This window comes from Choloepus didactylus, chromosome 2 (genome assembly GCF_015220235.1).
Source record: "Choloepus didactylus isolate mChoDid1 chromosome 2, mChoDid1.pri, whole genome shotgun sequence".
In the NCBI taxonomy this organism is placed as follows: Eukaryota; Metazoa; Chordata; class Mammalia; order Pilosa; family Megalonychidae; genus Choloepus; species Choloepus didactylus.
In genome coordinates this window covers 1,856,447-1,869,432 of record NC_051308.1, presented here as the reverse complement: position 1 = coordinate 1,869,432, position 12,986 = coordinate 1,856,447, and the positions used below count along the sequence as shown (strand labels likewise).

Here is a 12,986-nt window from a genome sequence, read left to right as displayed (position 1 = left end):
GTATTAAAATGTTACATAAAAAATTTTATACAGAGGGATTTCTACACCTCATTCTATTGCCATATGTGGAAAATAAAAAAAGGCCTCAAGTATAAATATTAAGTATAAAAAAATTAATAAAATAAAGGCTCTGAAGTCATCCTACCAAGTTCACATCTAAATTCCATCATTTACTTACACCGTAACAGAACAGCCTTGGCAAGTTATTCTAGACCAGAATCTTGGAAACTGGCCTCCAGGAACAAGATTTCTCATATCCAACCTGACTGACGACCAGAGCACAGATGAATCTTTGCTCCACAGTGCTTGAGTGGGCAGCCAGACTTATACTCTGGATAGTTACTTACAGATAAGCCCCCGGTGATGAAGCATAATAAACAAAGTATTTTTCTAAGAACATTTTTTCATAATATAAAAGACACTCTCCTCCCCTCATTCCTAATAAACCTGTAGCAAAGTTTGGAAACCAGTTTCACTTTATTCTTTTCTGCCAGATGAGAATGTGGAAGAATTTTTTGGGAACTACTAGCAGCCATCTTGTGATCTGTTAAGAAAGTCAACATGCTGAGGAGAGCACAGCAAAACCAAGAACCAGAGAGAAACTCACTGTCAATAAGACAACAGAGTTCCTGAACCCAACCACACCAAAAGCTGGATATACCCCTAGACTTTTCCATTATATATGGCAAATAAACTTTTCAGCTCTCACAGTTTGGATTGAGTGTTCCGTCACTTGCAACCAAAAGAAAAGAAATCCTAAGTGACAAATAGTTCAACTGCTATTTTAATGGAATTAGGGGAGAAAAAAAAAAAAAAAACCTGCTAGTGAAAAACACATATAGCCAAATCATATAATATGTTTCTGTAGGGATTAGAATGAAAAATAAAGTTCTTACCATACGTGCAAAACATGCAGTAAGGATTCCACTTCCAGATCCTACATCTAGGGCTTTAGCTCCTTCATGCAATTGATCAAATAGAAGTTCTAGTGCATAAGCATGCTACCAAAAGAAAGCAAAGCAAACATTAATTTTTTTCAAGACTCTAAGGTATACACACTATGGCATATAAAGTTGCCAACTTTCTATAATTTTTCTATCATTGTCATCTACCCAAGACACTGAAAACATAATAATACCTGTATCTACACAGGAATTACATTAAAACATTCTCACTATTTGATTAAAATTATTACATTTAGATATAGTAATCCAGTAATTTTAGATCTCCAACATGCGAATTTTAAAATTTTATTTAATTAAAATTCAAAAGTTTATAAAAAGGATTACCCCACCCATCTTCTACTATTCAGTTTTACTCTGAAGGCAACCAGTGTTATCAGTTTCTTCAGATTCCTTCCAAAAATATTCATTCTAAGGATACACAAGTAAATACAAATATACTTTTTCATTTATTATATCTTGAAGGCTATCAGTTTGTTCATTCTGTCTCATGGCTAAGGAATATATTCTTATATGGATGTATTATAATTACAAATATCTTAATATAAGAATATTTAGGTTGGTTAGTTCCAAACTTTAATAAAAATTGATGAAATAACCTTATAAAGTATAACTGAGATAAATTCCCAGAAGTGAAAATGATGAGGTAAAAGGGTATATATTTTTACTTTTACAGTATATATAGCATAAATATAACACTTCAAAAATCATATTGGTTTTGCTTTGAACTAAACCAAGAAATAAAGTTTTCCCTACATTACCCTCTTTATAAACTTAACATTTCAGTGCTTTTCCAAAATATAAGGTCAGAACTAATATACATATCTCAAAAGTTGTCCCTAAGTGCCTGGTGTTTTCATTATTTAAAAATCATCAGCAGGGTGGTCATGGTTTAGAGGTTTTACAGAAAAGATGACTTTGGTCTTATGTTGACAGTGCACCAAAATGGTAACAAAATGTCTAGCAACAGTTAAATATGTGAGACTGCTGCTCATTCATTCATTCATTTCATCAATGACACTGAGGCATTATATTAGACACAGGAGACAGAGCAGATAACAAGGAAAAATGTTCCAATCCTCATGGAGGTAGTGTGCTTACAAAAACATATTTAAGAGATTTATAAATATTATACTGAGGAAATAATAAAATGTATGTGATTCAATTCATAATAATATGAGTGGCGGTATAGTTGAAACAAGATTAGCAATGAGTTTATAGTTGTTGAATCTTGGTGACAGGCACATGGAGGGGTTCATTGAACTACTTTCTCTATTATATATGATAGAAAACTTCCATAATAAAATGTTTTTTAGAACGAAAAGAAAAAAAAAAAATCATGAGCTCCGATAGCAGTAAGTACATTTACTATCAGATCTTGCTTGATAAGGACGTATCAAAAGGACAAAGGAGCCAGTTTGAAGTGGTTCACATAGGCCAAATCTGGGACAATTTGAGGCTCAAAAACAAAAAAATAATGATAACAGATTATAATCCACTGAATAAAGTACACATCCATGAATCCTTAGTGATTAATAAATATATATGTCTATCATACATAAATGGAAAACAAAGGGAAACTGTTCCTTACTATAGAATCCCAACTAATAAATACAGAAGAAATACAAAATTCAAAAATTGCCATTTGGCAACCATCACAGTAATAACTGATTAAAGCAAGAATCATAAATAGATACGAAACTAGTGGATTAACGCTTGATGAGTATAAGATATTTACGTTATGTAACCTCAAAGTATTTATCCAAGATACTTATTAGCTACAAAAGGAAAAATAGTCATTTCACAGTACAGAAACCCAGCAGACTCCACTTTAATCAGGTCATTGAAGTTCATATCACAAACAATGGGATGCACTGATACGACATGCCTCTGCTATTACTTCTGAGATATTCCTGGCAAAAATGCTTAACCCACATCTAAGTTACAAGGAAACTTCAGACAAATTCAAATTGACAGATATTCTATAAAATAGCTGGCCTCTACTCAAGAAAATGTTCCAAGGCCATAAAAGACAAGACTGAGCAACTGTTCCAGGTAAAGGAGACTAAAGAGACATGACAGTAGAGACATGACAATGGAATGAAACTCATCATCTGTGTTTGTTTTTTTTTCCATTAAAGGACATTATTAGGACAATTTGAGAAACCTGAATAAGGTCCATAAATTGGCTAACAGTGTTCTATCAAAGGTAATTTCCTGATTTTGATAACTGTTGCTATGAAGAGAATGTCCTTATTTTTAGAGGTAGAGAGTATTTTGTTTGCAATTTATTCTCAAAAAGTTGAGAATAAAGAAAAAAAGAGAAAGAGGAGAGAAGGAATGAAAAATAAAGGAAATAAAGTAAAATAACATTTGGGGAATGTTGCTGAAAGGTTTAAGGGAATTATTTGTACTATTCTTAAAACATTTGTTAGGTTTCTATTAGGTTTCAAATAATAAGAAAATTAAAAGTTGGGCTTTTTACACATATGTACACTTGTGAACATTTGTCAAGCTATAAGCTTAAGACATGTACTTTACTGGCTGTACAATATTCCTTAATAAAAAATGCTTTAAAGTCACTAAAAGTAGAATGACCAGATACGATGTACCTCCTGATGTGATGCAACAGGAAGTACCATTAGGAAGCATTCTTGGGGAAGAAAAAGGCTGGAGTATAATTTAGGCTCTACATTTTACTACCAGGTTAAAGGAATTTCAGGTACTAGAGAAACAAGTTAAACACGATAAGGGAACAACCAACCAAATCCGGAATGTGGGAAATTCTACAGGACAAATAACTCATTTTCTGAACAAATAGATGGCATGAAAAACAGAGGATTGTTAAAATTAAAAGAGACTAAAAAGATGTAACATATGGAACTTGTTTGGATACTGATTTAAGCTAAACAACGGTAATACACATATTTTTGAGATAACTGACAAAGTTTGAACATGGATTAGGTACAAGATGATATTAAGCAACATTGTTAGGTGTGATAATGGTTTTATAACTATCTTTTTAAAAAGTCTTGGAGATTTATACTAAAGTAGTTTGGGGGTGAAATAACATGTTTGAAATTTGCTTTAAAATACTCCATAAGAGAGAGAGAGAGTAATACAAGATTAGCAAATTTTTGGTAATTACTGGAACGAACTGATGGCTACGTTAGAGTTCATTAAACTAGTCTATTTGTGTGTGATGTTAGAAACTTCACAATAAAAATTTTTGTTAAAAACAAGGGAGAAAACAAAACAATCAAAAAATGAGAGAGAAATTAAGGCTTTCTATTCCCACAACCATCAAATGAATGGGGGGAGGCCTTAATAGATGCAGTCTCATGTAATCCAAGGGTTTTCAAACTGTGTTCCAGTTTGAAACTGCTTTCAAACTGTGTTCCAGTTTGAAACTGCTTTCAAACTGTGTTCCAGTTTGAAACTGCTTTCAAACTGTGTTCCAAAAAACTCCTTCAGGGATGGCGCACAAACGTAGATTGGTGGGTAGGTGAGTTCTGGGAAATGCGGAAACTAAATTTATCAGTTTTGCCTATTAAACTTTTTGGTTTAAAGAGGTTTGTTCTAGTTTGCTAATGCTGCCAAAATGCAGAACACCAGAAATGGATTGGCTTTTATAAAAGGGGTTTATTTGGTTATACAGTTACAGTCTTGAGGCCATACAGTGTCCAAGGTAACACATCGGCAATCGGGTACCTTCACTGGAGGATGGCCAACGGTGTCTGGAAAACTTCTGTTAGCTGGGAAGGCACGTGGCTGGTGTCTGTCCCAAAGTTTTAGTTTCAAAATGGCTTTCTCCCAGGATGTTCCTCCCTAGGCTGCAGTTCCTCAAAAATGTCACTCTTAACTGCACTTGGGGTATTTGTCCTCTATCAGCTTCTACGCATTCTTCAAAGTGTCCCTCTTGGCTGTAGCTTGTCTTCAAAATGTCACAGTTCCTTCTGTTTGTCAGCTCATTTATATGGCTCCAATGATTTAATTTAGACCCACCCTAAATGGGTGGGGTAATACCTCCATGGGAATTATCCAATCAGAGTCACCACAGTTGGGTGGGGCACATCTCCATGGAAATACTCAAAGAATTACAATCTAATTAACACTGATAGGTCTGCCCACACAAGATTACATCAAAGATAATGGCGTTTGGGGGGACATAATACATTCAAACTGGCACAAGGTTCTTGCCTAAAGAGTGGAAAAAAAAAAACACTAACAATGTGAAAAAGACACAAATTAGGGTCAAAAGTACTAGATTCTGCATTTATTAGCCCTGTGACGTTGGAAATTCTCCCTAGCTCAATGTTCCTCATTTTCTTTGTCAACAACATGGGAAACAAACAAACAAAAAAAGCTTTCCCTATCCTGCCTTCTTCACAGAAGTATCATGTAAATACCAGTGATGATGTATTAAATCACTTTATAAACTCTGAAGGATTTATAAATAAAAGGTATAATATTTAGGTTAACCAAAATTCAAAATTCAGCACAATGACCAGTTGCTGCTACTCTTTGTGGCACTTCAAAAGTCATTTATAAAGGGAAAAAGAACAATTAAATGATTTTATTCTATTTAGTGTGTTTTGGGTCATAAACTCTCTTAGCGTAATACCCTATCCTGCATAACTGAAGATCAGTGACCTCCCCCATCTTGGTCAGGGAATGAAATGACTTGAATTAATCACAAAAATCTGATTAATGCTCTCTTTTTTTCCCTTTTCACCTGCTATTCCATCACATCCTTTCCCTTCCTGAATAACTCAATGCTAATGCCATTAAGTTAAAAAAAATTTTTTTAAAGGGAGAAGTTAAGGCTTTCTATTCCCACAACCATCAAATGGAAGAGGCCAGGTGGCTGTCCATGCCCAGGTAGCAGAGAGGGTAGCTGTAGTCCTCAGATAGTAGTGTTGGAGCCCAGCAGAGTAAGGAGGGTCTCTGTGCTCACACAGCAGCAAGGAGTAGACTGGAAAAGGGAATCAGAGACCAAGCTAGATGAGGAGGCTTTCTGCAGAGCACGGTGGTCAGTGCCATGTGTTGCAGCACAGAGGGGCAGAGGGATACTACCGCACTAGCAAACTGGCTAAATTCATAAGGGTTGATCAAATAAGAACATATATTAAAATAAAAACCAGGTCTCTTACAGTCAGAGACAGGAGTTAAATTAAAATGAACCCTGTGGCATTGAAATTGGGAGGAATCAGTGTGAACTCATAAGGAGTTCTCATACACACACACACACACACACACACACACACACACACGGAGACAAAGAGAAATAAATATAAATGTAAATGTCTGTGAATCACTGGCCTGGAAATGACATTCAATAGCAATGAGCACACCCAATGCCCAGAATTTGGATTCTAAATACCAATCTCCATTAAAAGGAACCAAGGCTGTTTCCAGGGCTGGCATAGGAAACGTAAAGACAAGCCTGGAACAACCTGTACCTAACAGTAAGGAGGTATGCAAAGAATGGTAAAGATCTGTCAAAAATATACAGAGGGCAACTTGAAGGGCTCCCACTGGCTGAATCTGGAGCAATTTGGGTATCAATATAAATAAGTATAGTAACAAAACATAACCCACCTAGAAATTCTGGGAAGATGGCAAAGTAGGTGAGGCAAACGCGCTTCTCCTCTGTCAGAGTAACTAGAAAGGAACTGGAGGACACCAGAAACCACGGTTCCAGGGTGTGACCAGCCATAGAGAGTCCCCCACAGTAAGTGGAGGGACACCCAACAAAAACAGAGGAGAGATGGCAGCTGGAAGGATGCAGTGTGTTCCCCATCCAGACTCCACACTCACCCCAAACAGATCAGCAGCAGCAAAACTGCTCTGGGGCAAGGGAGCAAGCAGCAGTCTCCACTCCCATCCATCTACCTTGACAGTTTGCTGGGGAGTGATCCTCCGCAGCCAGACAACAGGGAGCTCCAGTGAGGGAACCTGGCAGGCTGTGACTGCTCTTCCCCCACAGAAGTGGCGGGGGTAGGGGTGGGTGTAACAGTGAAAAGCAGGGAAGGCAGAGATGCCATGAAGATCGGGAGCCCCTCCCACACCCGAGAGACTCGCAGGCACAAGGCAAGAGGAGAGCTGGCAGGCAAGTCGACATCTCACCTGCAGGGTGCCCTTCATCAGGCTCCCTGTCTACCTGCTCAGGGCCCATGTTGCAGCCCTAGGACTGGGATTCCCAAGAGAACATGGAGTGCCTGGATTGGATCCCCAAATGGTTTGGACTCCGCCCACTGCATAGGAGTTCAGGGAAGACCTACTTGAGAGCACCACCTGCTAGTAGGATACAGAAACTGCACTCCGGCAAGCTGTACATTAGGACAGTCACCTGCTGGTAGGTTAGGAACACTGCACTCCAGCAAGCTGTGCCTCAAGCACACCACCTGCTGGTAGGATTGTGTGCCAGTTAGAATGTATTATGTCCCCCAAAATGCCATTATCTTTGATGTAATCTTGTGTGGCCAGACATATCAGTGTTGATTAGATTGTAATCCTTTGAGAGTTTCTGTGGAGATGCGTCCCACCCAACTGTGGGTGATGACTGTGATTGGATAATTTCCATAGAGGTGTTACCCCACCCATTCAGGGTGGGTCTAAATTAAATCACTGGAGCCATATAAATAAGCTGACAAACAGAAGGAACTCAGTGCAGGGGAAAGTGACATTTTGAAGAGGAGCCACAGCCAAGAGGGACATTTTGAAGACTGCACAGGAGCTGAGAGAGGAGCTGCAGATGAGAGACAGTTTGAAAATGGCCTTTGAAAACAAACTCTTGCTCCAGAGAAGCTAAAAGAGGACAAACACCCCAAGAGCAACAGAGAGTGACATTTTTGAGGAGTCAAAGCCAAGAGAGGAATGTCCTGGGAGAAAGCCATTTTGAAACCAGAACTTGGAGCAGACGCCAGCCACATGCCTTTCCAGCTAACAGAGGTTTTCTGGACGCCACTGGCCAACCTCCAATGAAGCATTAGCGAACTAGAACAGATTGGGAAACTGCACCCCAGCAAACCAAATTATATATAAATACTCAATTAATTATGCACTTTGCAAAATAACCCTATCAAGACAAGTAAATGTCCTGAAGCCAGCAGAAAATTACAAAGCACTTTAAGGACATAGAAGATATGGACAAGCCAAACGAACAAATTAAAAAGCAGGAAGAGACACAAAATTTGGAGTAATTAATCAAAGAAGTACACACAAATATCATTATTATGGCTCAGGATATAAAGGACATGAAGACCCTAGAAGAGCATAAAGAAGAATTTGCAAAAGTAAATAAAAAATAGTGGATCTTACGACAATAAAAAATACTGATCAAATTCAAAACATGCTTGAGACACATAACACCAGATGTGAAGAAGGAGAGGAATGAGTTAGCAACCTTGAAGATACATAGGCTGATGGAAAGTGAAAGCACAACAGAAAGAATGGTGAAAAAAATAAAAAAATTTGAAACATTTCAGGGAAATGATGGACAACTTTAAGCACATAAATGTAAGAATCACTGGTGTTCCAGAAGGGGAAAAGTAATTAAGGGATAGGTAGAGTATTCAAAGAAATTGTTCGGGAAAACTTCCCAACCCTTCAAAACAACATAAATATGCAAATTAAAGATGCCCAACAAATTTCAAAAGGAATAAATCCAAATAAACCTACTCTGAGACATATACTGATTAGATTGTCAAATGCTGAAGAGAAGGAGAGACTTCTGAAAGCAGCACGAAAGAAGCGATTCACCACCTACAAGGGAAACAACATAAGACTAAGTACTGACTACTCAGTAGGCACTGTGGAGGTAAGAAGACAGTGGCATGAAATATTTCAGATTCTGAAAGCCAGAAACTGCCAGCCAAGAATTCTTTATCCAGTAAAGCTCTCCTTCAAAACTGAGGGAGAGTTTAACATTTTCACAGACAGACAAATGCTGAGAGTACTTGTTACAAGAGACCTGCCTGGCAAGAAATACTAGTGGGAGCACTACCAGCTAAGAAAAAAAGAATGGAAAGAGGGGTCTGGAGAAGAGCACAGATCTGAAGAGTTAATAGTAAAGGTAACTTAAAGGAAAAAACAGAGGGGTAAAAAAAAAAATAGATCTAACAACTAAAAACCAAAGGATAAGACAGCTGGTACAAGAACTCCCTTCACAGTAACAACTTTGAATGTGAATGCATTAAACCCTCCAAGTAAAAGATACAGACTGATAGAATGGATTAAAAACTATTACCCAGTGATATGTTGTTTACAAGAGACTCATCTTAGACCCTGTGACACAAAGAGACTGAAGGTGAAAGAATGGAAAAAATATTCCACGCAAACTGCAATCAAAAGAAAGCTGGGGTAGCTATACTAATATCGGACAAAAGACTTTAAATGCAAAGATGTCATAAGAGATAAAGAAGGACACTATATATTAATAAAAGGGATAATTCACCAAGAAGAAATAACAATTATAAATGTTTATGCACCCAATCAAAGACCTCCAAAATACACAAGACATATTGGCTAAACTGAAGGGAACAACAGACATGTCTACAATAATAGTGGGAGACTTTAATACACCATTCCCTTCTATAAACAGAACAACTAGACAGAGGACCAATAAGGAAACTGAGAACCTAAACAATATGACAAATGAATTAGACTTAATGGACATATATAGATCATTACATCCCAAAGTACCAGGATATACATCCTTCTCTAGCGCCCATGGAACGTTTTCCAGGATAGATCATATGTTAGGGCACAAAACAATTACTAATAAATTTAAAAAGACTGAAATTATTCAAAGCACATTCTCTCACCACAGTGGAATGCAACTAGAAATCAACAACAACCAAAGAACCAGACCTTTAACAAATACATGGAGGTTAAACAACACACTCCTACACAACTAGAGGGTCAATGAAAAAAGTGTAAGCGAAAATTGGTAAACATCTAGAAGCGAATGAAAATGAGAACACAACATATCAAAACCTGTGGGATGCAGTGAAGGCAGTGCTGAGATGGAAATTTATAGTTCTAAATGCATATATCAAAAAGCCAGAAAGAGCTAAAACTAAAGACCTAATTGTAAAACTGAAGAGGTAGAGAATGATCAGGAAAATAACCCTAAAGCAAGAGATAAAAAGAAATAACAAAAACTAAAGCAGACATAAATGAGCTGGAGAACAACAAAAATAATAATAGAATAAATAAAACGAAAAGTTGGTTCTTTGAGAAGATCAAGATTGACAGACCCTTAACTAGACTGACAAAGACACAAAGAGAGAGGACCCAAATAAACAGAACAAGAAATGGGAAGGGGATAATCCATACAGATCCCAAAGAAATTAAAAAAAAAAAAATCATAAAGAGGATACTATGAACAATTATATGCTAGCAAGCTAGACAATTAGAGGAAACAGATGATCTCCTGGAAAGACATGAACCTAGACTGACCCAAGAAGAAAGAGAAGACCTCAACAAACCAATCACAAGCAAAGAGATCCAATCAGTCATCAAAACTCTACCTACAAGAAGAGAAGATGGCGGCATAGAGAGGAGTGGAGGCTGGTTAGTCCCCCTGGGACAACTAATAAATAGAAACAACTAGTAAACCTGGAGTAACTGTGGGGAGACAAACATGACTGTCCACTCATCATACAACAACCTGAATTAGGAGAAATGCCTGAGTTTGCAGCATAAAATCTGTAAGCAAAAACTGTGGAACCGTGCCAAGAGCTGTGAGCCCCTCCCTCACGGAAGCCTCGCAGAGTTACAGAGCAGCACTCTCTGAACAAGCAAATACACCTCAGCTCAGCTCCAACTGGAGTTTTAATGTTAAGTGCTCAATACAGACTGCAAATCCCCAACAAGCAGACAGAGGCTTTTGGTGATGACTGACCTTAGAGAGTCAGGGGATATGCCTGTCTTGGGATGTGGAGCCCAAAGGATCGGGTGCTATCTCTGGCCGACAGGTAAATCTGGGGGCTTTCTGTCCCTTTCTCTCTCTCTCAAACTTGGTGGCTCAGTGGAGAAAGCTTCAATGGTTTTAGCTCCCAGTGCTCTGCACTACAGAAAGCCTCAGCCATTTTAAACTGGCAGCATCCTGACCCAGACAAGGATGGAAATAGCAGAGTCAGAGAAACAAAGAATCTATTTATATGCAAAAGACCTCTCTCTAGGGGGCAAATCTTCCCAAGAGGAAAGAGGTGGGGCCCAACTCTACTACCCGCTTTCCATTCAGAACAAGACCTCAGAGCCTGGGGAAAAAGAGCCCCCGGCCATACCTCCTTACACCAGTCTGTAGCGACAGGCTGACAGGTGCCACCTGCTGGTCAGAAAAGCACAGGGTGTGTCAATCCTCTAAGACACACCATCAGGGAAACTGGATACTGAATATTTCCTCATCCTGGCCCTTGAGCCTGACTCGTCTGAGAAAACCTGATTGGGGTGGCCAAGGAGGTCAGATGCCTAGACAACAGAAAACTACAACCTACACTAAGAAAAACAAAGTTATGGCCCAGTCAAAGGAACAAACTTACACTTCAACTGAGGTACAGGAATTGAAACATCTAACACTAAATCAATTCAAAAGTTTAGAGAAGATACAGCAAAAGAGATAAAGGCTATAAAGAAAACACTGGGCATACATAAGGCAGAAATCAAAATTCGAAAAAACTGGCAGAATCTATGGAAAGGAAAGGCACAACACAAGAGATGAAAGACACAATAGAAACATGTAACAGTAGATCTCAAGAGACAGAAGAAAACACTCAGGAACTGGAGAACAAAACACCTGAAGGCCTACACACAAAAGAACAGATAGAGAAAAGAATGGAAATATATGAGCAACATCTCCAGGAACTTAAGGATGAAACAAAATACAGGAATGTACGTATCACTGGTGTCCAGAAGGAGAAGAGAAGGGAAGAAGGGCAGAAGCAATAATAGAGGAAATAATTGATGAAAATTTCCCATCTCTTATGAAAGACATAAAATTACAGACCCAGAAAGCATAGCGTACTCCAAACAGAATAGATCTGAATAGGCCTACGCCAAGACACTTAATAATCAGATTATCAAACATCAAAGACAGAGAGAATTCTGAAAGCAGCAAGAGAAAAGCAATCCATCACATACAAAGGAAAGGTAATAAGACTATATGTGGATTTCTCTGCGGAAATCATGGAGGCAAGAGGGAAGTGGTATGATATATTTAAGATACTGAAAGAGAAAAACCACCAACCAAGAATCCTATATCTGGCAAAACTGACCTTCAAATATGAGGGAGAGTTCAAAATATTCTCTGACAGACAATGAGACAGTTTGTGCACAAGATACCTGCCCTACAGGAAATACTAAAGGAAGCACTACAGACTAATAGGAAAAGTCAGGAGTGAGAGGTTTGGAACACAATTTTGGATGAGGGTAGCACAGCAATGTAAGTACACTGAACAAAGATAACTATGAATATGGTTGAAAGAGAAGGTTAGGAGTATGTGGGACACCAAAAGGAAAGAGGAAAGATAAAGAATGGGACTGGGTAACTCAGTGAAACCTAGAGTGTTCAACAATTGTGATAAAATGTACAAATATGTTTTTTTATGAGGGAGAACAAACAAATGTCAATCTTGCAAGGTGTTAAAAATAGGGGGAAATATAATCAATGTAAACTAGAGACTATAATTAACAGAATCATCGTATTATGCTTCCTTTAATGTAACAAAGGCAATACACCAAGGTAAATGCAGAAAGAGTGGGGCATAGGGAAGGCGTATGAGACTCTTGGCATTGGTGGTCCTGTCTGACTGTTTATTCTACTTTGACCTAAGGTTGTCTTTCCTTTTGCTGCTTCCTAGCTGTCATGTTTCCCACCCACCCCCACCCCTTTCTTTTTTCTTTTTCTTTTGCCTCTCTACCTTCTTTGACCCTTCTTCCTGCTTTGGGGAAGAAATCTAGATGTCCTTACAAAGATAGTGGTGAGGGTGGTGAATACATAAATATGTGACTATACAA

The 12,986-nt window shown here is 38.2% G+C and overlaps 1 protein-coding gene across 2 annotated transcripts in view; it reads right to left on the bottom strand.

Moving 5' to 3' along the window:
- PCMT1 (protein-L-isoaspartate (D-aspartate) O-methyltransferase) overlaps window positions 1-12,986 on the bottom strand; it is a 102,516-nt gene that overhangs the window by 38,062 nt on the left and 51,468 nt on the right. For both annotated transcript variants that reach the window (XM_037819314.1, XM_037819307.1), the window contains exon 4: window positions 897-1,001. In XM_037819314.1, coding sequence (XP_037675242.1) covers window positions 897-1,001 — 105 coding nt within the window. The remainder of the gene's footprint in view (window positions 1-896; window positions 1,002-12,986) is intronic.